The following is a 27,228-nucleotide window of genomic DNA, read 5'->3' on the forward strand; positions in this document are numbered from 1 at the left end:
TCATGGATTTCCATTATTTTTAAATGCAGAGAGTGGTCTATGATAATAGGATTGTTCAGCTAAGACTTCTTTTAGCCTTAATTACTTATTAATGGCCAATTGGCCAAACCTGAGTTAAATAATTGCCCCTATTCATCTGTGAAACTGATTTTAGGGACTGAAAAAATGCAACTTTGATTTTTACTTTACACATATCACTGAATTTGGATTTTTACTTCTTATAAAATCAGAATTTCCACATGAAGAATTTCTATGTAATTTCTATGGGTCATATAATTTATTATCCTATTCTTGTGTTGTCTTAGAGAGTAGTTTGGCTTTCATATAGCACTTTTCTTGGACCTCTATGAGGCATTTAAATTTTGTATTACCATTTTTGGGGGGATGTATGTGTGTTCAAATGGCATATAACCCTACTAAGCAGTAAACTTCATGAGGTAGGGGTTGTGTCTTAATTAATTTTGTATCTCCTCTTATCAATTTAACATAGTGTCCTATACAAGTAGATGCTTAGTGAATATTTACTAAATTTGCAGATGTTTGCTCCACTTCTGTTAGTGGAAAATGGTCAAAGGAGTGTATAATAAATCATGGTAGAACTCTGGTACAAATTGGCTTAGCAAGTCATGGAAAACTCGCTTTATAGACCTTCAGCATTAGACTGAGAAAGATTCTAGACCTCTCCTCTGTACTCCTTGTTCCAGGGATGTCATTTTACTAATGGAATATATTTATCAGTTGAATACTTCAGACAGATTTATATTTAGGTGGCATCATCTTCATTTTCTTGCTGAAGGGCTCACATAAACATTTTGATGAGTAGTTTGAATACATCCAAATCTACCACAGATTTGTTTCCCAGACTAATCAACATGAAAGAGTTTGCTCATTTTCTTAAATAAGTAATGAAAGGAAACAGGTGTTTGACCTGTTTACATCTCAAATACCTTTGTATAAAATAGCATCTATTGTGAAAAGCATAAAACAACTTGGCAAGGATGGGGATGTCTCTATTCCCAGTTTGGAAGAAATAGTTTTCTAGGACGAGGCAGTTATTATTCTCACTTGAAAGTTGAGAGATCCTTGACTATATGCCCAACATTAGGTAACAGCAGAGACTGCTAAGGCCCACCCTGGTTTCATTTAAGGCAGTCAAGGTATTATGAAATATGTTGTATTAGACAAAGGAGTCCATCAGCTCTAAGGTAGCACCCAACCTAGAAGTACTTGGCTTGTTCTAGATGGTCGGGGGAGATCTAGAGCAAAGCTAACTGAACAAATACCCATTTATCCAAGAAATATATTAATGCAGTTGGAGAAATGCCTCCACCATTTAAAAACTACTCCTTTAAAGAGATCTTTATTATCTCAGTATGAGTATTAGACCAGTGAATCAAGAGTCCATATGAAACCAATTTTATGCAATTTTGTAGCCACGTATAACTTTTTGTGTGTGCATATAATTGGTTTCAAATGCAGGTCACCATGGCTTCCCGGATGCTTCTGGCTCTCCTAGTGCAGGGTACTCCCCCATTGTTTGGACAACAGTTTTCTATTTAGGGGGAGAGAGTTACCATCCTTTTTATTCTTACATTTAAACATTTAAAACAACTATCCAATTTCAAGAAAAAAAAAGTTAATACTAAACTTAAGGGAAAAGCTTTAACTTTGCAAAATGTTTTAAATGAGTTTTGTTTATTACTGCACAAATTAATTCAGGCTGCACATTTTCTTAGACACACTAGACTATTCATTTTATGAAATAAGATAGAAAAGGGAATATTCACCTACATTACTACTATTTGCCAGAATAAATAAACATGCAAATAGTTGATAATTATAGATAGTATATTTATTGTCTCCTTTCTGTCTTCTTTCAGGTCTTGCTGATCCCTGAGGGAGAAAAAGTTTTCCCATTTTTCCATTGAAGAAGTTGCTTGTTAGAACACTGTAATGTAGAATCACCTTGTGACTAAAAAATAATGGAGGCAAGGAATTTGAGAGACTTTAGCTCATGTTTAGAAATATGTTTGAAGGAGCAAGTAGTTCATGTATTTCTAAGTAGTTGACTATTATCAATGAAGCTGAATCTAAATCTGAACCTTAAAAAAAAGGCACACTAAGGAAAGGAGACAATTTTTTAATGACAATAACAGCAAATAAATGTATAGTTTGAAAATCCTCATGATTTTCTTTCTTTAGTTAATTTTAAATGTTTCTAAAATAAGGTCTTTTTCAAAAGGACATTTGAACAACTGTTTATAATCCACTGGATTATATTTGATGCTAAAATGTTTAATTATTCATAAACACAGTACCCCAGGGTAAAAGCAGCCAAATGATACACATACAAATAGAATCTTAGATATGATAAATATAAGGACAAAAGAGCTGTGCTGGAAGAAAGATCTATATACTATAAAAAAGCTAGAAGCCAGTTTCATTGAAAAAGACCCATTTAGAATACTGAGAGAGTACATTCATAGGGTCAGCTGAATTTTAAATATTGCCCTTTGCCAAGTGCAAAAATGGAATGATACTTAGAATTCTATAGGGAAGACTTTTGCAGAGAGATACAGGCATTATTTACTATGTTTACTGAGGATAGGATGAACTTGACTCACACTGGTGGAAGTTAGCCATAAGGATATGCCCAATATAAGGATCATTAAATGCTAGTATAGGATACTGAGGAAGAGGGATCCCTTACCTGGGGCATGGCTGGGCAAGGTGGGGGAGGGAGAATACTCTTAAAAAAAAAGATGGATCATCAATTATTGCAAATAGTTTGTTTTCTTATCTCTGAAATATCAGATATTCTCTTGAAATTATCTCAAATTTTACCAGTATTTAAACTGAATAATTAAGAAAACATTCACATTTAGGGACAACCTGAGTTCAAGGACATCTAGGGAGTGAACACTATATAGCTATATAGATATAGCTAGAGTTTTTATGCAAGTAGATTCTGACATGCTGAGTAATGGTGTTTGGAGTTTATAGTTTGAAAATCCTATGGGATTTTGGAAGGAAAGATATAACTTTTCATTATTTATCTATTTGTTAAGAATTTTTTTCTTCCTTTTTTAAAAACAACTTTTCATTTTTAAAAAGGCATTGAACAAATAAACTGTTATGAAGAATTTACACTTAGGGTGATTTAATGTAAGAATACATAATTTATAGCACCTTCTTTTTCATTAGTCCATTTCTCACTAACTGCTACATTGTTAACCACTGCTGAATACTGCATGGAGTTCTCTTTAAAGGTGATGAGAATCCTTTTAAAGAGGAAATACACACTTGGGTTTAGAAAGGGAGAAGAATCCTCTGACTTATGCTCTGGTATCTTGCATAGAGAAGATGAAAGGCAATTATAAAATTTGGCTGTCTCCAATACCACTCCTTATCCTTATAAAAGATCAAGGAAATTTTCTTTCTTCCAGGTCACTAGGAATGGAATAAACTGTTAAGAGACCACCCCTCCCTTCCTAAATCCCCTTAGGAAACATTAGTTTTGAGAAATGCAAAAAAAGGATATGAAGTTACCATCAAGTGCAGAGGTATTTTAGTTGGTCCCTTGGCAGAAATTTTCTCCCACAGACCCCTTCGGACATAGCGGACAGTGGTGCCTGCAATCTGAAACTCACCAGGGAGCTCAATCTTCCAGTCATTGTTAATGGATTTCTTACTGGAGTCTTTGAGAGCTAAAAAAAGGAGTAAGCATTGTCAAATCAAACTAGTACAGTCATTTTTCTCTTAAAATGATCAGGACTAGGAAGCCTATTTCTTCTCATAAGGGGACTCCAAGAAATCTCTTCAAGGAGGAAAATACATTGTTGTAAAATCAAAAGAGAAGAAAACTTTATCACAAATAATTATCAATGAAGACCAGAATTCAGAGTTAACATCATGCAATCAGTCAAACATATCTTAAGTATCTACTTATGTGCCAAGCCCATACTATGTTGGGGGCAGTTAGGTGGTACAGTACATAGAGCCCTGGGCCTGGAGTCAGGAAGATCTGAGTTCAAATTTGATCTCAGACACTTACTAGCCACATGACTCTGGGCAAGTCGCTTAATCTCTATTTGCCTGTTCATCTATAAAAATGGAGACACAGAGAAGGGAATAACCCAATATTCTAGTATATTTGCCTACAAAAACTCTATGGGATCATGGAGCCATGGGGTCATGAAAAGTCAGACCCCACTGAACAACAACCAATGTGCCAGACATTATGCTAAGCATGTAAGTACCTACAAAGGAAGGCAAAAGGCAGACCCTTCCTTTAAGGAGCTCTAAGGGAGGAGACAACTAATTAAATCAATTAGTTTGCAAACTAATGTTTACAAACAAGCTATATAAGGGATAAATAGGAAATACTTAGAAGAAAGGCACTAAAATTAAGAGGAGCTGGGAAATCTTACTTTAGAAGATGGGTTTTTAGTTGAGGACTTGAAAGAAACTAAAGAAGCTAAGAGGCAGAAAAGAGGAGGGAGAACATTCCAGACATAGGGGAAGCCAGGGGAAATGCCTGGAGTCAAGAGATGGAGTATCTTGTTTCTGAAACATGCAGGTGACCACTGTTCTTGGATTAAAGAAAATGTGGTGAGTAATAAAGGGTAAGAAGAATAAGAAGTTTGAGCAGAATGGTTAGGTCAAATAGAAGATTTTGAATTTGATCCTGGAAGTAAGAAGAAGCAACTAGTGTTTATTGAGAGGGGAGATGATATGTTCAGACCTGTGCTTTGGGAAAATCACTTTGGTATCTGCATGAAGGATGGATTGGAATGAGGAGAGATTTGAGGGAGGCAGATCCTCTAGGAGGCTATTGCTGTAGTCCAGACATGAGATGATGAGGGCCTGCATTAAGCTGGTGGCAGTATCAGAGGAGAGAAGGGATATAGTCAAAAGAGGTTCTAAAGTGAAATCAATAGTTTTGGTCGGGGGAATAAAAGATTATACCTAGGTTGAAAGCCTGAAAGTCTGGGAAAATGATGGTGCCCTGGACAATTATATTACATCACAATCATATACCATAATTTGTTCAGCAATTCTCAAATGGATGGATATATCCTCAATTTCCAATTCTTTGCCACCACAAAACATCTATTATAAATATTTTTATATAAGTAGGTCAATTTTCCTTTTGCCTAGTGCTTTTCTGTATTATTTCCCTAATTCAAGTATCCCTTTATTTTATTCTATTATTTTTTATGCTTATAAATTTTTAATAAATAATTTTCTGACATTTTTGTGATCCATGTTCTCTCCCTACATCCTGCCCCTCCCCCCTCCTCAATATGGCATGTAATATATCGTTTGTACATCTGTTATAGTACATGTGTTATCACACAATATACATTCCCAACTCATGTGTCTTGTAAGGCATGGATTCATACAATATTTGAAAAATAAATGTTCAAGACAAGATTGTTATTCAATTAAAACTGATTTATACTTTAATATTTATAGTTACTTGCCTAGAGATTTTCAGTATTACTGCCCCAATTCAAGTACTTCTTAAGGTATTAGAGTTATCTAATATTTGAAAAATAAATCTTCTTTCAAGACACAATTGCTACTCCATTAAAACTGATTTTGAAACCCAAGCACAAGACATGTGGAAGTAACTCTCAACAGATGTCTAAACTGATGCCCCATGAATATTTTCTGTGGGTAACATTGCAAGTGTCCTGGATATGTTCCTGACACATTTTATTCACTTTTTATTCTTGTAGTTTGCATGTTTGGTCTATCACATCTCAAGGTAGAATTAAAACACATAATAACACAACGGCATTAAAGCTTGATTGGCCACAAGGATAAATTAGGTTTCCAATATAAATCCTAGAGTTTATTTTTTGAATTGTTAAGCCAGTATTTCTTTTTTTTTTCTTTATACTTAAGGGAGAAACTATATGTTTCCTTTTATGACCTAAGCAGTTTAAGTAAAAACTATAAATCTAGATGTTAGCTAACTAGAGGGAGCCCTTTGTTTACCAGAACTGGGGTATATATTTAGTTCTTAGGATAAAAAAGTAAACAACCAGAAAATAAGCTACCAGGTAATTTGAGATGGGTTCAAAATAAAAATTTCAAGGGTTTATCTTGTTCTTAGCACACTTTCAGCTTACTTTTCTCCATTTTCTAAATCTGTATCTTTAGCACTCTAATGTGATACTCAGGGACATTAAACTTTTCAATCATCAAAGATTAAATTACATTACAAAAGTCTACTTAAAGTGGCAAAGTAGGTTTGTGCATTTTAGAAAGGTTTTGAACATAAAAGGATGAAACTAAAAAGTCTTCTGTTAACTCCATTCCTTAAGTAATGGGCCTTAATGAATCAGTTATCCATCTCATTTGTCTAATAAAAACTTCATGGAATTTTTTTATTGTTATAAAACAAATTCCTTATTCAATACTTCAGTATAGTCAGATGGGAATCTATACATATTTACTGGGACTGTAGGTTTGTGCTACAGAAGTTCAAGCTTTGCCACATCCCAGCAAGCTAGAATGATGTCAGGAACAGGCCTAGAGATGAAATATATATCTGTTGTCTGAGGATAACAGAGGGTCATCACCAATGGACTAGCCACCAGGCAATTTTTAGGTTTGGGACTTTTTTTTTTACCTACAGTAATTTATGAAGATATGTTACTAAGACACAGGGTCTATGTAATTATATTGGTGGAAGAAGTTCCAAATATAGGATATTAGAGATCTTTGAAGTATTGAGAAGTGAAACTTAAATTTATGTTATTAAAATAAAACTTTCAGGAGTTCTGGTTATTCAAGGCACTTTTAGTGCTTTGTAGACCCTCATTAAGGTTGGAGAACCACAGATTTGAAAAAAAAAATCCCAGAGATTATCTAGGCCTTTATATGTTGAATGAATTTCTTCTATACCATATCAAAACAGCTCATCAGTCAGGCTCTGCTTGAATATCAATAAAGAGAAACTCAATACTTCAGAAAGGACTTACATTCCATTTTGTATAGTTCTAATTATAAGGAAACTATTCTTTACATTGAGCCAAAATCTGCTTGCTTGCTTTCTCTTCCTTCCTTCCTTCCTTCCTTCCTTCCTTCCTTTCTTTCTTTCTTTCTTTCTTTCTTTCTTTCTTTCTTTCTTTCTTTCTTTCTTTCTCTTCCTTCCTTCCTTCCTTCCTTCCTTCCTTCCTTCCTTCCTTCCTTCCTTCCTTCCTTCCTTCCTTCCTTCCTTCCTTTCTTTCTTTCTTTCTTTCTTTCTTTCTTTCTTTCTTTCTTTCTTTCTTTCTTTCTTTCTTTCTTTCTTTCTTTCTTTCTTTCTTTCTTTCTTTCTTTCTTTCTTTCTTCATAACCCTCTCTCTCTCTTTCTTTCTCCTTACTGTCTGTCTTAGAATCAATTTCTTTCTCCTTACTGTCTGTCTTAGAATCAATTTCTTTCTCCTTACTGTCTGTCTTAGAATCAATACTATGTATTAGTTCCAATTCAGAAGAGTGGTAATGGCTAGGCAATGGGGGTTAAATGACTTGCTCAGGGTCACACAGCTAGGAAGTGTCTGAGACCAGATTTGAATCTAGGACCTCCCGTCTCTAAGCCTTGCTCTCAATCCACTGAGCCACTCAGCTGCCCCCATGACCTGGGCTATTTCAATCTTCCTCAGGTAGAGTTTTGTCCTTTGTGCTTCATCTCCACCAATACCTTAGACTCTAATCTAACTAATGAGTTATTAAAGTTTGAGACTTAATGTATCTGTATCTCATCTCTGACCAACTCCATAGGCATGCTATGTAGAAAACTCTTAAAACAACATGTGGATAGCAGGACAGAAACAAAGGCAGCAACAAAGGTGTTGAAAACTAATATTTAGAAGCTCTGGTATTTGGAATTTTATCCATTTCCTTTTTGAAAAGTATACCATATGTGCAAAGCTCCCCAGCTACTGAAAGGCATGATGTTGGGATATCAACAAGTACTATGGGACTTGATCTATGGAGCATGGGACATGAGCTCTTTATCACTGGGTGCCCTCACATTTCATTCTCTAATTCTCAGGTTCTCTAGGCTATAGTGTAGGTTTTTGTTATTATATGTTTTTGTGATGAATGCAAAGGTGTCAAAACGTGAAGCTTGTTCTCACAGTAACCAAATTTTCAGTCACAATCTCCATGGGATCTCATGTTCCATGCACATGGATCAAAAGTTCTCTGCTAATATAAACTTTGGGTAGAATGGTTTTGAGAGGTATTGGGTTTCCTTATCCCATGGCTGGCTTGTCTTTTGGCCTGCTTTTCAGTTTAAAAGATTATTTTCTTAGCACTCAAAATTTAATGATTGTATCTTATTTGCATTTAATATTTTAAAATATATATTTTCAAAATATGAAAACTATCAATCTCACTAATATTTCAGACACTCATTAAATATTATATGAATTTTAAAAATTTATTTTAGTCTTCTTGGTAGACATATTTCAAAACATGATTTCATATTCCATTTATAAAATAGCGCAAATATAGAAAAATTAGTATAGTTAGTATTTGCATCTGCCTTTCATATCTCCTACATTTAAATCATCTTTAGGAGACTATATAAGTACATGTTTATAAATGGAAAAAAGAAGTAAACTGGTCATGTAGTCAGGGAGAAAAATAAGAATTGGAGAGACCCAGTATTATAGTACTATCCATAAAATTTTAAAAGAATTAGAGGTCTTTGAATACATTAAATATAATACCTCTAAAAGATAAATACAAATGAGGAGAAAATATATGAGAAGACTTAGGTACACTGGTGAAAGTAAGGCCCAAAGTGATAAAATTATGGGTCTTCCAATATTGCATAAGATTTAATTTTATTTTATGAAGTTATTAGCACATTTTACAAGTAGCAGAATAACAGTTATAGAGATAACAAAAGAGTCTTTCAAGACCATATAGTACAACAGAAGAATTCCTTTTATAGTGTGGTACAGTGAGACAAAAATCAGATTTGGTATTAAGAGACAGATTTGGCTCTACTTAATACTTCCTATGTAATCTTGGGCAAGTGACATTATTTCTGAGCCTTTGTTTCTTCATCTCTAAAATTAAAAAGTTGGAGTAACATCTAAAGCCTTTTTAACTTTATGGTTAACTTGCAAATAGATATTTATTTAAAATGGACTTGGCCCATATCTGCATTTTATAGATATGAGTGATTTCTCAGTTCTTCATATTATTATTATTGTCATCATAACCATAATAAAAATCAACATATACAAATAAATCCATAGACGTTTTGAAATTATAAAATGTAAGTTTGAAGTCATTTCCATGTTATGGGTGAAAGAATATATCCCATGAAAAGAGGGGACATGATAGAGTCAAAGGAATGAACTAGTCATATATGGCTATCTAACTGCAATGAATGGCATTGCTAAATATGATTCCAGTAGGGGACAAAAGAGGGGAAAATATCATATGTGATTAAGGGAAGCAAAGACAATAGAAATTCCAGATTTCTAAATGATGTCATTTTTGTTCTTTAGAATCACCTTGTTCCTCAGTAGGAAGGGATATTTAAATTTGCACATATCTTCTTGATTATCTCCTGTATTTCAGTAGTAAGTCTAGCGACTACTTATGGCAGTGGTAATTATTTCCTTCTTATCTTTTCTTATTGTTTAAGTATTTACCTTGCTCCCTTTGCAGCTCTTAAAGTAAGTTACTGAATTGCATACTACCATGTACTTCCTTCCCCATGCCATAGGGTTTCTGGAAGGGCAGGAATGGGAAGAATTAAAGGGGAAACAGGAGTGGTACACCTGGTAACCATTATGAAATCAAATATGGAAATACTACTTAGAAGTGTGGGGTGTACAGTCCCACCTTCTACAATAAAAATAATGAGAGAATTTTATGTAAGTGAAATACAATAAAACACTTAAGTTAGAACTTAACTGGGATGTCAGTCAGACATCCTTTCTACTATCAATATAGAACATTCTGGCCATACACCTAAAGAATGAATCAAGAAATAAAAATTAAACAGTAGACATTCATCATAAGGGTAAATAAGAAAGAATAACATTTGGTAATAGGAATGAGGAGAATATACAGAATATAGGACAGGGAGAATTTAATATAAAATTTGAAACACAGCCACTGAAATTTACTATGTTGCCAAGTAGGCTCTGTGAAAGGAATATTCCAGGAAGTCCTGTCAGAGAAGATACTACTTGAATAAGTAGAGTATGCTGAACTAAAGTAATTTGTTTTTTCCTTGGAGATTCCTCATCCAAATACTGAACAGCCTAATATTGTCTAGTGGGTGAAACCTCAAGATCATAATTTAAGTGGGGAATCATACATATGTACAGATCTGGGCCAGAACAACCCCCCAATAAATAAAGTTTGAATGATCAAATAACACTTATAATAATGATATTGCTCACAGGAACATTCCAGAAAAAGTGAACAGATTTTTAAAGTTGCTTGGCCACTCAGTTGAAGGGTTGTCTGTCACTTTTCCCCAAATTATTTGCTCATGATAACACCTATTTCTAAATTTGACACTGCATGGCAAATACAAAAGCACAAGAAATAAGGGACAAGAAATAAACATAAAGTCCATCTACATACAAATATTTATACCAATATTTTCTGTGGTAGCAGAGAACAGGGAACAAAATCAATATATATTATTTGTACAATGGTTAAACAGAAACATTAAAGTGTCATACACATGTTACAATGTAGCATGAATGTAATAGAATATTACATTGCCATAATAAATCATGGACATGATAAATACAGAGAATCATGAAAATATTTACAAGGGTTGATACAAAGCAAAGTAAGCATATCAAGGAAAACAAAGATATAGAATGTAAACCACAAAAGTAAAAAATGAATGTACATGTATAACTGATATCAGATTGTTTACCATTTTAAAGACGGAGAGAGAGAAATTTAGAATTTAAAATAAAAAACAAATGTTAAAATTATTTTTACATGTAATTGGTGGTGGCAATTAAAATATTTAAAAAATTTAAGAATAAGTCTGGTGCCAAAGAAAAGATATAAGGTATGTTCATTCATTTCTTTTTGCCATGTGTATATATGTATGTATATATACATACCTATCTATATATGAGGGTGGTTCATGCATAAGAAAAACCATACATAAAATTATTTTTAAAATACATTGACTATGTTAAATTTTTTCATTTATTCTTCATCTTTCTTTTTTTTCAAGTTCTTAGTTTTAAGGGTTGGCTCTCTGTGAGAAGAGTTTGAGATAGTACAGGGAGAAATCAAAAGAAAGTAAAAAAAGATATTAATAAAATGTATTTTTAATATGAACAGGTAGTTTTTAGATGAAGAAATTGAAGCCATCTATAGTCATATGAAAAAAATTACTCGATTAGAGAAATGAAAATTAAAGCAACTCTGAGGTATCACCTCACAACTATCAGATTGGCTAACATGACAGAAAAGGAAAATGGGAAATGTTGGAGGGGATGAAGGAAAATGGGGACTCTAATAAGCTGTTGGTGGAATTTTGATCTCATCCAACCATTCTGGAGAACAATTTGGATATATACTCAAAGGCTTCTAAGACTGTGTATGCCCTTTGATCCACTGATACCATAATTAGATCTGTATCCAAAAGAGATTTTTTTTAAAAAGGAAAAGGGACCTATTTCTATAAAAAATTTTTATTTCAGTTCTTTTGTGTAAGCAAAGAATTGGAAATCAAGGGGTTGTCTGCCAGTTGGGTATTGGCTGAACAAGTTGTAGTAGATAATAGTAGCTGTAATATATGACCAGAAGGAGGTCACTCACTCACACACACACACACACACACACACACACACACACTCACACACTCACACACTCACACACTCACACACTCACACACACAGAGGAGCTGGAAAGAGAGGGTGAGAGAACTGAAGAAATGGAGAAAGGGAAGAGATTGATCCTCCCCTCTCTTCCCCTTGGGGAAGATAGCACAATTTGCACAGAATATGTCTTCTCAGAGACTGGGTTTGGGAGATGGAGGTTAAGGACTGGAGGAGAAAGTCTTAGACTCTAAGACTTAGAGAAATGATCCACTGCCTCCCTTCTTGATCTTAGCGGTTGCTGAGAGGCAGGTAAATTTCCTACCTCTGGATCCTCCCAATATCCCAACTACCACCTTTCCTTTTGAGACTTAGTTCACTCCTCAGCCTTGGTCTTGAACTAGTTCTCCCTTTTGGGGAACAGTATGATTCTTCCCAACCTTCTTTGATATCAGCAAGCAACCAGACCTGATCTAAATGGTAACACTATTCTTTAGAACACACATGTCAGAGAGAGTGAGGGTGTTGGGTGAGGAAAGTGGGAGATAGGAATCCCTACAGATTAGCACCAAGAACATCCTAGTATCTCATGATAAAAAATGCCTTCTGCCCTCTAATAAAGAACTAATGGAGTCTGAATGAAGGCTGAAACTCTATTTCATTTTGTTTGTTTCTTTGTTTCTTCCTTTCTCTCCTTACATTTTTTAATTTGGCTAAGGTGTGAACTTGTTTTGCTTAACTATAATAGCAATAGTTTTGCCAAAAAAAGAGATCATTGAAGCATTTTATAAAATACATAGAAACAAATGGAAGAACATTCAGAAGGAAATCCAGATGAACAGAATAGCTTTGAAAGTAACATACTGAATTTATTTTATACTTAAAAAGAAAAGCTACATGTATTAGAGATTGTTTCAATCAATCCTTATTGTCTGCTTTATTTGGCATATTGAAATGCTTATTTTAATCAATAGTTATTAAGTTTAGAAAAAAATTTTTGGAAAAAAAAAGAGTAGTGGATTAGATGATGTCTAAGGCTTTCTCTAGTTAAAATTCTATGATTCTGGTGGGGCAGCCAGGCAGCTCAGTTGCTTAGGGAGCCAGGCCTAGAGATAGGAGGTCCTGAGTTCCTTTGCCTTAATACTTCCTAGCTATTTAACCCTAGGCAAGTCACTTAACCCTATTACCTTGCCCTCACCACTCTTCTATCTTATTTATTCTAAGACAGAAAGCAAGGGTTAAAAAACTCTATGATCCTAATGAAAATCTGTTCTTAAGTGATTTTTCTATTAAAATCAGAAGTTGTTGAGAAACCAGGATTTCTTTTATTTTTCCTTTTATAATGATTTAAGTTCTTCTTTCTTAAAGTCATAGAAAAGGAGCATGTGGTAAATAAATGTTAAATTAAGACAACAAAGAAATTAAGAAAGAATTAATTTAATCAAAGTACTTGAAAGAGTAATGTAATCATTTAATATAACATTCTGCAGTAGACTTATGCCTGCTTCCAACTGTCTGGCCTCCCCATTTCCTATCTTATCTAGATCCTTCAGCTTCCTCCATCTTTTTTTATCCCAGGGAGAGAAGAGTACATTGTTATTATAATCATCTTAATCCAGAATGATTTGGAGATTAGTTAATTCAATCTTGAAATTTAAGCTTTCAAAACTTCAAAGTCCTGTATAGTTGCCAAATACAAAGAGGATTTGCTTTGGGGATCACAGAGGATTCTAAACCTACTTGTTTCTGTGCCTATGTGAGTACTAATTTACTGATTCTGAAGTTTCTGACTCATGAATTTTGCCTGGGCCATTAATTTGGGTTTTTAAACAAATAAATCGCTATCACTAAATAGAGACTCCCAACTGACACTCCCAGTAGAATCCACTGAATGATTTGGAGGACAACTATAGATATGAACATCAAACTAGAAAAGATTTAACCTAATTAAACATTCATGATTTCCCAACCCTTCCTTAATATCTTTGAGTTTGATTTTCTTATTATGTATTTGCCATTCATTTTCCCCTGCTTTTTTTTCTTTTGGATACATTCATGTGCAAGATATTCACTTTATGTTCAGGTACTACAGCAGAAAGCCTGGAAGTTATTAAGAAGAATTAACAGGCTAGATTATCCCACAGGGAGTAAAGGTTCTTTTGTATATGTAGCCAGAGGCAGGTATCAGGGGTTTGTCTCTGCTCACATTTCTCCTCTCTGACTCTGAATTATATAGTAGGTAAAATTTTTGTTCATTTCTCCTCCCTTTGGACAGAATAGAAGACTTGACCCACAATCAATTTACTTTTAATACTGGCATTAAGACAGTATATTTTATTTCCATTCAGAGCACTTCCAACACTTCTCAGCTTATGGACACAAACTGCTGAGGCATTTCCTGTTCCAGGTGGTTTTAAGCAGAGAAACTAGCTGGCCAACTTGGGTTGAATGTAGGTGGAGTAAAATCTTTAGGAGCTACTTCCAGTAAGTGAAAAAAAAATGATTGAACATTATATTGACTTCCAAAGCACCCAGCCCCTACTGGAAACAAAAACTGTTTGAACTAACTTTAGAGGCATAATGAATACGTAGACCAACTTCAATTGTGTCCTTTGTAAGATGGCTGCAATAATCCTGTCAGTTTGGAATGACAGATTTGGTTCCTAGTAGCCCACACAACTGGATAACTGACAGATTTCTCACAAGATCCTCTTCCTAAAGAAAAGAGGAGTGGTCTTGGACAATGGTAAAAGGCCCAAGGTCAATTTTTATTACATTTAGAGCCAGGGTTTTTAATCTTTGGTGTCACAGACAACTTTGACAGTCTGTGAATAATGTTTTTAGATAATTGAAGGAAATGTGAAATTTCAGTTAGAGTATAGTGAAAATAAAGATGTACATGAATGTAATGGAAAAATCATGACCTCAGTTCTCCAAGCCTATAAAACCAAGGATATTTTGACTTGATTACCCACAAAATTAACTTTGTGAAGTGTCCCTTTTATTACAGGAATGAAATGCTAAGGAGTGATATAAAGGATTTAACATTATAATCATACCTGGAAAGGTGGTTCAGGTACAAAGAAAGCCTCTAGTTTCCCCAACTACTTTGCTAGTTCCTAGATAAGACAAACGCTGGAGAGGACCATAATTATTATCTATCTACCTTATAGGTTAAAAAAGGTTATATCTTCTTAAAAAATACTCTGATCAAATCCACTTGGGTTAGGAGAAAAAAAAACAGCTAATTTCTAGAAAGTGAATTTTTCTATAGTAGGAGAAAACTGAGGCTTTTATTGTTTTCCAGGTACATTGCTATGATAAACATCATGCATGTAGGTGTGATCATGTTTCATCAGATAGACTAAAGAAAAGCCAATAGTAACTAAAAACATATTTCATCATAATATGAAATACCTCAAAGTTCCACTCAACCTATGATTTAGAGAAGATAGCCTCAAGCAACAACTTCTTTCTACTCTCTTTAATATTCTATGCTAAAAATATCCTAAAGAAAATATTTTATTGAGAATAAAGTAAAAGCATTCTTTTCAATTCAGAGAATTTGTTAGGTTGCAAACTCAAAGAGAAAAGGGGCCTCATCTTATTTATCTTTGTATCCATCACCTCCTGCCCTTACAGATTTGAACTTGTTACTATTTTATGTACAGAAAAGTAAATAGTGAAATAAGTTGAAAAGAGGAAATATGGTAAAGGTAAGGCATAAGCCAAGTTCAGGGATTGCCTACCTGTCTAATTGTACTGGATGGTAATAAATCTATTCTGAAAGGAAAAAGGAAAAGGGGGTGGATACCATTACCTGATTAAGGGGAGTCATCCCCATAATGCCTACATATAGAATATGAATAGATGTTCATTTAACTGTTAGTACTCTGAATGTGAAATTATTTTGAATGACCAGAGAGTTGATATTCTAGAGAAACTATTCACATTTATGATCTTAATATAAATGAAAGTGGCTCTAGGAATACAAAGACAAAAATGCAATATTTCTTGATCTCCAAGAGCTTACATTCTATTCACAACATGGAGATAAGAAAATACAACATAATTTCAGGAGGAATAGAGCATAAACAAACCAAAAAAAAAGGCCATTTTGAAGTAACAACATATGCTGCAGGGGATAAAGTCATAAATAAATGCTATGGAAAATGCAACAGAAAGCTTAAATATTTAGTGATGTCAAAATTAAGGTGAACACAGTAGAGAATCCCCAAAATGCATTAGAAAATATGATACATAATTAAGAAATTTAAAAAGATCAATGACTTTTATACCATATATCTCATGTTCAAATATCAGTAGTATTTTAAGAAAAGAAATTTAAGAAAAGTATTTAAGAAAAAAATAAGGTACTGAAAATGGCAGGTACTAGACATTGCAAAAACTGAAATTAACATATAGGAAATTAATGTGTAGGAGTCATTACTTAGTCAGATGTCTTATGGAATCAAATCCTTAATTCATTACAGCAAAGATCAATATCAAATAAGAGAAGCTAGAAATGAGATTATACCATGTAGGCTACAATGTCAATACTTGCATCCTCATATATATTAAAATAAACTATTGATACTCCCCAGAAGTCTAATATTGAAATATCACAAATGCATCTCCTTCAACAGAGTTGGAAGACACTGAGCACTGATTAGCATCAACAACGATAAAAATTCATTGTATGTTGGCACTGGTTTCTGAATTGAGAGTTATTTTTAAATCAGCTATATAATCAGATGATTCGTTCAGTTAGAGTAGAGATCAAATTAATACAAAAATATAATTAAAATGAGAAGCTATTCTGTATAGTCTTATTTAAACAAGCTATTATTTATATTATTAATAGAGAATGAGTTTAAGCAATATAAAACAACCATTGCAAGAAGGAGGCTAAAGGAGCCCAGAAGTTGCCTGAACCAGAAAAAACTCAATCTTCTTGCCAAAGGGAAGGACAATAACGCCAAGGGCAAAAGCAATTTAGAATTTAAGTTCTGCAAAAAACAACAGAGAATGTTAGGCCAGCATAATCTCACAAAACAGAGAAGACAAATGGAGTAGAAAACAAATCTGAAGAAAATTTCACATAAGTTTATTATTAAGTCAATTAAGTCACATGATCCTGAGTATTCAGAGTTGAAACCAGAAGGAGGAAAGCAGCAAAATAAAGAATGAAATGTCTGGCAGCACTTCTCTCCTGGCTCTACGTCCCTCCCCTTAATGTTCCAGCTGCCTTCTATGTTGTCTTCCCCCCATTAGATTGGAGGCTTCCTGAGGGTGGGGGAAAGTCTTTCTGGTATATTTGTATTCCAAATGTTTAGCACACTGTTAAGCACACAGTAAGTGGTTAATAATTGCTGTATCTACTTTTATAACAAATTATTTTATTATCAGTGATGATGTGGGGACAGATTATTATGGTGGGCAGAGCATTGAACTTTTGGTCAGAAAGACCTAGATCCATATACTACCACAAACATTTACTATGGGAAGGTTACTTAAACTCTCTATATTTCATTTTCTTATATGAAACGAGGGAATTAGACTCAATATCATCCAAAATTCCTTCTGTCTTTGAGTGTTTGAATCTATAATGATGTCTATAATTCAATTCTGGTTTTTATTAGTTTCAAATAGACTTAGAAATAGTTCTTTGATCAATAGAACAGAATAATTATTAGACAGGAAAATCCTGTATAGGACACAACTGATGGAGCAAAAATTGCTTTGGAGTTTGGCTCCCCTATATGCTTTTTAAAAAAAAAAAAAGGAAATTTTCCCTTGATTTATCATTATGTCTTAAATTTTTTGATAATTGTTTTTAATTTTATAGGTTAACCACCTCTAATTAGAGGGTAATAATTCCTTACATTATTGTGTGATTCTTTCAGACAATGTGTTTTTAAAAATATAATGTAGAAGATTAGGTGTTAGGAAACAATATTTTTTAAAAATTAGTCAACTACTTGAACTTATTAAACTTTCTGATTAAATTAACTGAAAATCAAACACTTTACCTAGAAAACTGTGGGCAGGTTTGTCTTCAACCACTCGAATCCGACGGGCTCCAGCAGGAATTACAGCAGCTTCAATATAGCCTGTAACAAAAGAATACATAGATGAAAATTTTCTAAAGATTGTTGGCTCCTGGTCACTCAGTATCTCCTACCAAAAACCAACTCCACTACTTTTGTGCTATTTTCCAAATTATCCTGAAAACCAAAATCAGGATAGTCAGACTATAATTTTGGAATGTATAGAGTTGCAAATCATTGATGAAATCAATTGTACCCAGTGAGATATGATTTTATATCCTCCCATTTCTGACTAAGCATTTCACTCATTCTATTGCATTTTGGGCTTTCTCTGAATCTTCTAAATCTTATGGGAAGCTGAAAAAAAAACATATATTCTCAGTAACTCTGCTGGTTTAGCATGGTAGAATGAATGGAATATAATTTCAGTAGAGGGAATGAGGAAATTATTTTCACCTAAAACTATGTTTCAACATCTAGTTATTTATTTAAACTCTGATTATCATTGAAAGAAGTTTCTAAATTGTAGATAGGCATAAAATTTATTTGTATAAATTATATGGCAGATTCTATACAATATTGTGACCTAGGAAAGGGATTCAGGGTACATCATATCCTCTTTTCTTGAACACATTAATCCAGTGTACTGCCATAGCCAAAAAGATCCACAAAATATTTGGGAGTATAAATAGCTAATAGAAGTAATCAAAAGCAATAATACAAAACCATAAATTACTCAGAGAAGAAATTCTTTTTTTTTTTGACAAGAAACTCTGTGAGAATTGGAGAGAAGTTTGCCAGAAATTAGTTCTAAACTAACAAATAACACCATATACTACAGTAATCTTAAAATGGATATTTGGCCTGAATATATAAGCTGATTCAATAAAGAAATTGGCAAAGAATAAGATCACAAAGAGAGAGAATTCTTAGCCAAATGAGGAATAGAGGAGATACTAAAATACAAAAAGTGTTTTTTAAACTACATATGTAATTTTTAAAACTTTTGCACATGTAAAGTTAATGAAGGTAGAATTAAATGATGAAAAGGAGAATGGCAATAATATTTATATCAAATATCACCTATAAGAAGATGATATTCAAAATTGCCACAAATATTTAACACCAAGAACCACTCTCCAATAGCTAGGTAGGTAAGGTATGTGAAAAAAATAGTTCTATAGAGAATTTGAAAACTCCAAATGACCACACAGAAACATGTTACAAATCGACAATAATTAAGTGAAAAACAAATTAAAATAACTTTGAGGCTTCACCTCAAGCTGTGTAAATTGGCAAAGATCACAAGAAATGGGAACAGTCAATGTATGCTCAAACACTGAGAAATTATACAGAAGACTTCATGCCTTTAGATCATGAACAGTTTTTTTAAAAGAACTGATGAACTCTAAAGGACATGGCATACACTAAGCAGCATTATAAGAATGGAATTGCCTATATTTCATAAGATTGGAAAAAGTTTTTCTCATGTCAACTATCTGTTCAAAGCTCTTCCATAGTTAAGATTAAAATGTATAAAAAAGAAGCTAAAATAGAGAAAAGAGGAACATTTGTATACAGTTAAGACAATCCTGAAATATTTAACAGGTAGTAAAATTAAAAATGGGTATTGAATAACAGAAATAACTTTGATACCAACTATAATAACTCTACCTAGAAGATAAACCAATGCAATTTAAGGATCAAAATGAAAAGACTACAAGCAACAGAAAAAAGAAAAAGATTTGCAAAGATATAAAACAACTTTTCAAGGACAATGGAATCTCCACACTTGGACCCTAACAATATAGTCCCTAAGGTGTTGACAGAAGTAGTAATGCCAATAAACAGAATAAAGAGGAGAAAAGTAGTCAAATCAAATTAAATTTATGTAGAGGTGAACCATTCTGTATATAAATGATGAATATTTGATAGACTAGTTTACAAGGTAGCTGACAAAGGAAAAGAAACCAAAGGAGAGGAAAAAATATTTGACTTTGATTAATAAAAGGTGACTGAGAAAGCAACAACTATTTACTTATATGTCTCTGCTCCCATCTATAAAAATATCTTTATAGAGGTAATATATACATGAATTAAGAGTATCCTTAATGTGTGTTAGTAGACAACAAACTTTTCCAAGTGATATTCAAGAATAGAGATTACATCTTTACATATCACAACTGATTAATAGATGTAGGGAATATAAGGTACTACAGAGTTTGTCATTTATTGTACAACAAAGCATTTGATTTGGTACAACTAATCACCATCTTCCAAATTTTGTTTGGTTTTGGTTTTATTTATGACAAGTTGTCACCTATTCTTGTATCAAGATCATTCAATATTCTTTGAAAAACACATCAACAGAAATGATCCTGCTTCTTGATCACTTGTAAATAAACAACAGGCAAGTTATAAAATAGGGAGTTGAATACTTGCCAAAAGTATTTACCATCATGATATAGGAGATACAGAACACAGAGTCCAGGTTGAGGATTGATTGCCCATAGATGATAAGATTCTTCTTATCTTTCTATTCATCAATAACATTGTGGTGATTGCCCCCAAGAAATTTTAGTCTTTTGCAAGAAAAATGTAATCACTCAAAAGAGTTAGCCTGCCCATTAAAGACCAAATAGATGATGAATTTATGATGCCCAAATTCTATCTACATCCAAATGTTTAGTGACTTGTTTAAAAGTATGTTTATCTGAAACAGATAATACAGGTGTACAAAAGATTGGCTCCAGAGTTGGAAACAAGGGTGAAAGCAGTCTAGATTACTTTTCTAAAACTCCAAATCACTTTTGCTTACACAAAGCTTCCTATTTAGTAAAGGTTCATTTTTTTCATTGGAACTACTTTACTGGCATTGTTGAATGTCAGTGAGATCTGGACTACTACGGCCTTTCAAGGATTAAAGATGAGCATCACATAGTGGACATTGGAAAGATATATGGCAAGTATGAGCAGTTTGGAAGATATAGCCAGTAAAATATCCAAAGAAATTGAGGAATAAATGATGTTCTCAGAATTGCCTGAAAGAGAAGATCTGGTTGTCTATAAGAGTCAAGGATGATAGCACAATATCTGAATGGCACATGTGATGTCAGAAGAAAGTAAGGAAGGTCTTTAGCATGCTAGTCAACTTTTGGGGGGACATGGATAAGAGTTTCACAAGATGGTCATGTATGGATGGTCTGTCTCCTGTATCACTAGAGTGTATTTCTGAATTGGTAAGATCATAGATCCACTTGCATATTGAATGTACAACAATGTTAATGCATGGCAAAAAAACTTTTTGTAAATATGAGGGATTTAGAGAAACATGGAATATTTTATGAAATCATACAGAGAGAAGTAGAACAATAATAACAATATGCATAAGGACTAAAACAATGCCAATGAAAAGATCACTAAAAAGAAAGTGAAATGTGAGTAATAAAAAAAACAAAAAAGGTCAAAGAGAAGAGATGATAAAACATAATTCCTTTCATGGTACAGAGGTTGGGACACACACTAAGACAAAAAAATCCTACATTTTTTCAGACAAGGTTTCTATATCTGATGTTTAGTTATGATTCTTTGCCACAAGGAAGGGTTTAATCTGAATTCAGTGGGTGGGAAATTACTGTGAGATAAAAGGCACAATAAGTAAAATAAAAAATAAACAAATACAAAAGTTGCCTTCTTCCTTGGACTATAACCTTGGACTATAAAGCTTGAAGCTTTAACTTTGTTTCCTAATGACAACAATACATTAAAATTTCTACTTCTGCCTTTTTCTTCCATCTTTCAATAATATTTTATTTAGGTCATCAATTCAAGCCTTTATTACTTCAAATTTGATTTGTCACTCTTTGAGATATCACACAAGCAAATGTATATCCCATATAGAGGTTTTTGCCTTTTCCTTTTTCTCAGGAATGACTAGACACTTTGTGATAATGCCAAACAAAAAAAATTCTGCATGTTCTAGAACTTTTAAAAGTTGTATATTTTGTATTTTTTTTTATGTGAGCAAATAGAATTTGAAGATTTTTCATAGTTATAACGGCATGGTAAGAATTAGCTTTGACTTGTAGGGAGTTGGTTTTGTGTCTTTAAGAAGATACTAAGCTACCAGATAATATTTTTTGTGTCTCTATTTCCTCTGGCTGGAAGTCATGCACCATTACACAACCACTCATCTGTCTTATTAATTGGACACTGAAACACAGAAGTGAAATGAGGAATTTTGTGATTACCAGAAAAGTGTCTGAAATAACATCATTTTACTCTGGTTAGGAAGTCACTCAGAACACACCAAAGATTCACATTCACATAGTATCAAGTGATATGTTTTAATTTGTTAATTAATCACTAAAGTGGATGTATTCAAAAGCAGCACACATTTAGTGGTGATGTAATGAATACCTTTGTCCATTAAGAAAGGAGTCAGGAGTTCCTTTTACAACTGCTGAGATCCTCATGGGGTAAAATTGCAAAGCAGTGAGAGATAACCCTGAAGAGAAACACTTCCTAAGACATTAGATAGTCTTAAAATGGTATAAAGCAGTCTTGGAATTGTTAATGGAATATTAATTGTAGTGAGTGTTTAGTTTGGTCTCAGATCAGATTTAGTTTCTGATAGAAATTCTAAGCCTGATTAATGGCACCTAAGATTATGAGTATAGCTTCTGAACAAGGAAAAACAGTTCTTGTTCAGTGCTGATTATTATCTGTTCTCCTTTATTCTTTAAATGGTTCTATATTTCCATAGGACTGAACTATTTCCAATGGGAAAGAAGAGAGGGCTCAGAGATACATACAAACTCTCACTTTTAGCCATGTTGTATACATTACTTGCTAATCTTAATGGACATGCACTGTGTATTCTCTATCACAAAAAGTCTTGGACGCAGCTGAACTATGAACTATGTTCATACATTTACTAAATTGTTTTATGTTGTAGAAGAAGCATGGTATAATGGATAAAGAGCTTCTAGGTAGGAAAAGTAGGAGTTTCAAATCCTGCATTTTAAATTTACTACTTAAGTGATCTCAGGTAGGCTAATACCTCTATTTTCCTCAAGCAACTCCCATAAGTTATCTCCTAAATCATTAACAGATTGGCATCTCCAATAGTTGAAGAAATTCTCTTACCAGGAATGGATCTTAAATATTTGCATATTTTATGTTATAGATTTTTAAGATAATACACATCTTTTCACACCTACCAGACTGCATCTCCTTGAGAGTTGAAGATTGGGTTTTTGTGCTCTCTGAATTTCTTTCAGTGGCCACTGAAGAACTAACTGCTAGCTAAATTTATCATTAAATGAGCAATCATTTATTAAGCATCTGTTAAGTTAAGTGACAGGCCTTATATCTATCATGTTTGTTGCATCTTTGCACATGATTTTACTTGAGCTTTAATATGTGCATAATATTAGCATTCAAAGAATTTCCAAAATTAAACAGGGGGTATCTTGCTCATACTGTTTTTGATGGGCCACCCAGGATGATCCAGTCTCTATAGTGTTTCCCAAAACTAAGCTTGATGATCCTGTTTTGTACAATAACATAAGGTTCTATCACACTTACATTATTCAAATGGTTATACAAAATCTGGTTTGTTGACATTTATTTTGGAGTAGGGTTCTTTCAATAAGTGAGCAAGGCTATCCATTGTTTATATTATGTTTATAAGGATTTCATTAAAGTACCAGAACTTTAGGGCCTCAACAACATACAGTTCTTCACAAACTTCCTTTCATTAGAAACTTATACCAAGGAACTCTGAAGTTACAATTCAAGCAAATGTTGGACATACGAAATTAGAAACTAGATCTATGAAGCCCTTTCACAGTCAAGTAAATAAGTACTTTTTTTCATTTCTTGTTGTATCTTCATTTAAAGTAGGAACCAAACCTGGAAACAAGATCTGGCTAGAGTAAATTATCTTCTGACAGTAGAGGCAAACATAACAAGAAATGGTCTCTTTTGTCATTTTAAGCACAGTTTAAGTATTAAGCTTCAGTATTTATTATTAGGGCAGAGTGGAGTCTAAATTTAACTAAGCTAACTTCCTATATTTCTAATTAGGGATATATCTGAGTTATTGTCATCCACAGATGAATCCCAAACTTCAATTTCAGAAATAAAATTAATGTTAATGATTTTTTAAACTTTATTCACAGATAAGAAAACTGATATACTTGAATTTTGCTTTCTCTCCTTTTTCCTTCTTCCCCTTCAATGGTGGTGCTGATGAATAGTGAATGGCCCAAATTCTGGAAATAGGAGGAAGTGGAAGCAAAAGGAATCTGTAGAGTTCTTAAATCAGATTGGCCTCTGAATTATAGGGGGTTGTATATAATAAGGAAAATTTTTGTAGTAAATGCATCTTTTGTAGTCTAATGAATCTACTAATCTTTCTAAACTGACTTTTTTCTTTTTACAAGAGAAAAAAGATCAGAGAAATGTGGCAAAAATCATTTGGAGAGCTCCTGTCTACAGTTAGATCATGGGCAGGTACAATGAAATCACCTTCAACTTCCTTTCCAACAGCTCCCACATGGCCCAGAGTGCTCTCCCCATGGAATGATCACTCTCAGCCCATGTTGGAATTTTAAAATTCTTTAGAAGTGTAAAGAGCCCATCACCAATTCCCCAAGTTTCCCAGAATCCCTCTAAGTAGATGTCCCATGGTATATATTATTAGAAACCACAACATCACAAACCATTAAATTTAAAAGTAATGATTCTGATTTGAAAAATATCAAATGGTTCATTAAATTATCTCATTCATTAATAAGAACTTCAAGTCTGGAGAATCTTCTATTGTGGTCTCTTCTGTTAAGCATGGGAAATCAGGTTGGAGGAAAAAGATTAACTAATTTCATTGAGAAGCCATAGATAAACTTCAAAACCTTTTGCTATTGTTCAAAACACGTTTATTTTTAATTTTAGCACTTCTAAAGATAAATAGTTATATTTTTTCTAATCATTCAAAATTCTTTTGAGTATGACCAAAATATTAAAATTCTCTCAAGAAAATATTTTTGATATTTATTAATAATAATTTTCAATGAATTGTTTTTAATAATAATAGCAAATGAATAAATAATAAATAAATGCATAATTCAATTACATTTAGGAAATTTTGAAGAGGAAGAAGCTCCAACTGTTTGTGATTTTCAGTTAGGGTACCTACATATGTAAAAAAATTATCCAGAGATATTTTAGGTGATTGTTTGAAATACATGCATATTCTTCACTCAGTAAAAGAAGCTTGAAATAGAAACAACATTTTTATCAGTAGACAAATCTGATTTTGCAATGAGGATTCCCTTTTGGAGGAAAAGTCCTTAAAGAAACTTCTAGAGTACATTTAATGTAGAAGGCTATTTCATGTAAAAATAAGACCTTCCTTTATGATTTTTGAAGTATGAATAGGTACTATGAAGGTAACTTAATTTTCATCAGTCTCACATATTTCTATAGTCAACAGTTCAGTTTTGTAATTACTGATGAACAGTGTTACAAACAATGTTATTACTCTAAAAATGCTGAAGTAGAAGGCAGTGTAGTTTGAATGAATACAACTTCCTTTATTTATTTATTTATTTTCTATTTATGGAAAATTAATCATTACAAATTTAAATTCTATAAATCATAAACTGATGTGCTCATTTGGAATGTTATGGTGCTTTTCCTGTCACAGTGAAGATTAAGGCAATGTTTTACATATGTTATTTATGTAGTAAATTTAAATAGTAATTTGATCACTGATTTTTTAATTTATCTCTTAATAATTATGTAAAAATAAGTGATTAATTATATTAAATAATGTTAATAAATAATTACATTAAATAATAAATAAGATTACATTAAATAAGTCAAGTTACTTTCTCTAAGAGAAAGTATGCTTTCTAAATCTAAATTATAAATCTAAGCATAAATTTATGAATGTATGGCTAAAGCATGCCATTATGAAGATAGTCCAATTAGTACTCTCAAACTGGTAAGCTACATGAACAAAGCTACTGAACTAGGGATTTTTCAATGGAATGAAGAAAATTTGACATTAAATCTATCAATAGCTTGGTATCATTATATTATCATGGAAGAGTATAATGAATAAAAAAGAATGAATTTCAAAATATAGTTTGTTAAAATTTTGGCTTTTAATAATTTATTATTGAATGAATAAATGAATAAAATAGTTTGAATTAGATCCAGATAGTCATGAATATATTGAACTGCTTTTGATTCTGGTCTATTTTTCAAGTTTCCTCAGATAAATGATTAGTTTTAATGTCTCCTATATTTTTCTTTTTCATTCTTTCAAGTTCAATTTTTCATATTTAATAAAAATAGTGAAAAATATGTTGCTGCTCAGTAACAGAAATTTTTGAGTGACCTTGACTGTGTACTGTTTGAAAAAACTGTAAAGCAGCTAGCAACTGTAAACCAGTCCCAAATAGTTTAAATATTTACATTCATAAGTACATATTATAAAAAGAAATGTTTATTGGCTATATTATTGTAGGAGTAGAAATACTTTCTCTATGTAGAGGCTGATTCTGTTAAAAAGGTTATAGTCAATAGCAAATTGGTCTGCATGTTTATCAATGGCTCCATATGTGACTCAGACATTCCACCAGATCCACTCAGAAAGCAAGCGTAGAAAGAAAACAAACACCAAGGATGTCTCCACTATGTACTATGCACAGCATTCAAACATCTTACATGAAAAACACTTGGGAACAGCTTTTGCCTTTGTCATCACACACGTGGACACCTTCTTACAAATATTATTGGTGACTAAGAAACAGAAATGCATTATGAGGAATTTACTTAATGGTTTCAATCATAGAATTACAATGATATCTTCAACAACTAGCAATGCACAAGCATTAATTTCTTATTTTTTCCCATCTACTTACAAAGTATTTCTATGTACACAAACTAAATAACCATATCATTAAGAGTTCAATTTTTAAGAAAGAAAATGTTTTGCAAAGGTAGTCAATTTATATAAACTTTATAAATATCTGAAAGGTTTTGAATGCAGACATTTCTAAAATTAGGATAATAATAATAATAATAATAATAACTACCTCATAGGGTTGTTGTAAAGATTAAATGAAATAATCTGTGTAAAGTATTTTAATGACATATAAATGTTAGCTATTATTATAGTGTATTAGTACTGATTGCTCCTATCTTTGAAGTCCAGGGGCACTGAATATCCAAAGCCAGAAAAATTTAATTCTTTGTGTTGAGATAGTTTGTGTGGAAGCTAGTTTATTAAATTAAAATGTCAGTAACTTTAATTTTGCTTGAAGATTTATTATCTATTCTTA

At 32.7% G+C, this 27,228-nt stretch overlaps 1 protein-coding gene across 2 annotated transcripts in view; it reads right to left on the minus strand.

Moving 5' to 3' along the window:
• The window catches only part of ADAMTS17 (ADAM metallopeptidase with thrombospondin type 1 motif 17), a 588,524-nt gene that overhangs the window by 127,740 nt on the left and 433,556 nt on the right, over positions 1-27,228 (minus strand). Inside the window, exons 16-18 of one of the 2 annotated variants that reach the window (XM_016426268.2) lie at positions 26,612-26,686; positions 17,855-17,935; positions 3,550-3,707 (exon numbers count right to left, since the gene is read on the minus strand). In XM_016426268.2, coding sequence (XP_016281754.1) covers positions 3,550-3,707; positions 17,855-17,935; positions 26,612-26,686 — 314 coding nt within the window. The remainder of the gene's footprint in view (positions 1-3,549; positions 3,708-17,854; positions 17,936-26,611; positions 26,687-27,228) is intronic. The other variant, XM_001372954.4, reaches the window with a different exon arrangement.

This window comes from Monodelphis domestica, chromosome 1 (assembly GCF_027887165.1).
Source record: "Monodelphis domestica isolate mMonDom1 chromosome 1, mMonDom1.pri, whole genome shotgun sequence".
Lineage (NCBI taxonomy): Eukaryota > Metazoa > Chordata > Mammalia > Didelphimorphia > Didelphidae > Monodelphis > Monodelphis domestica.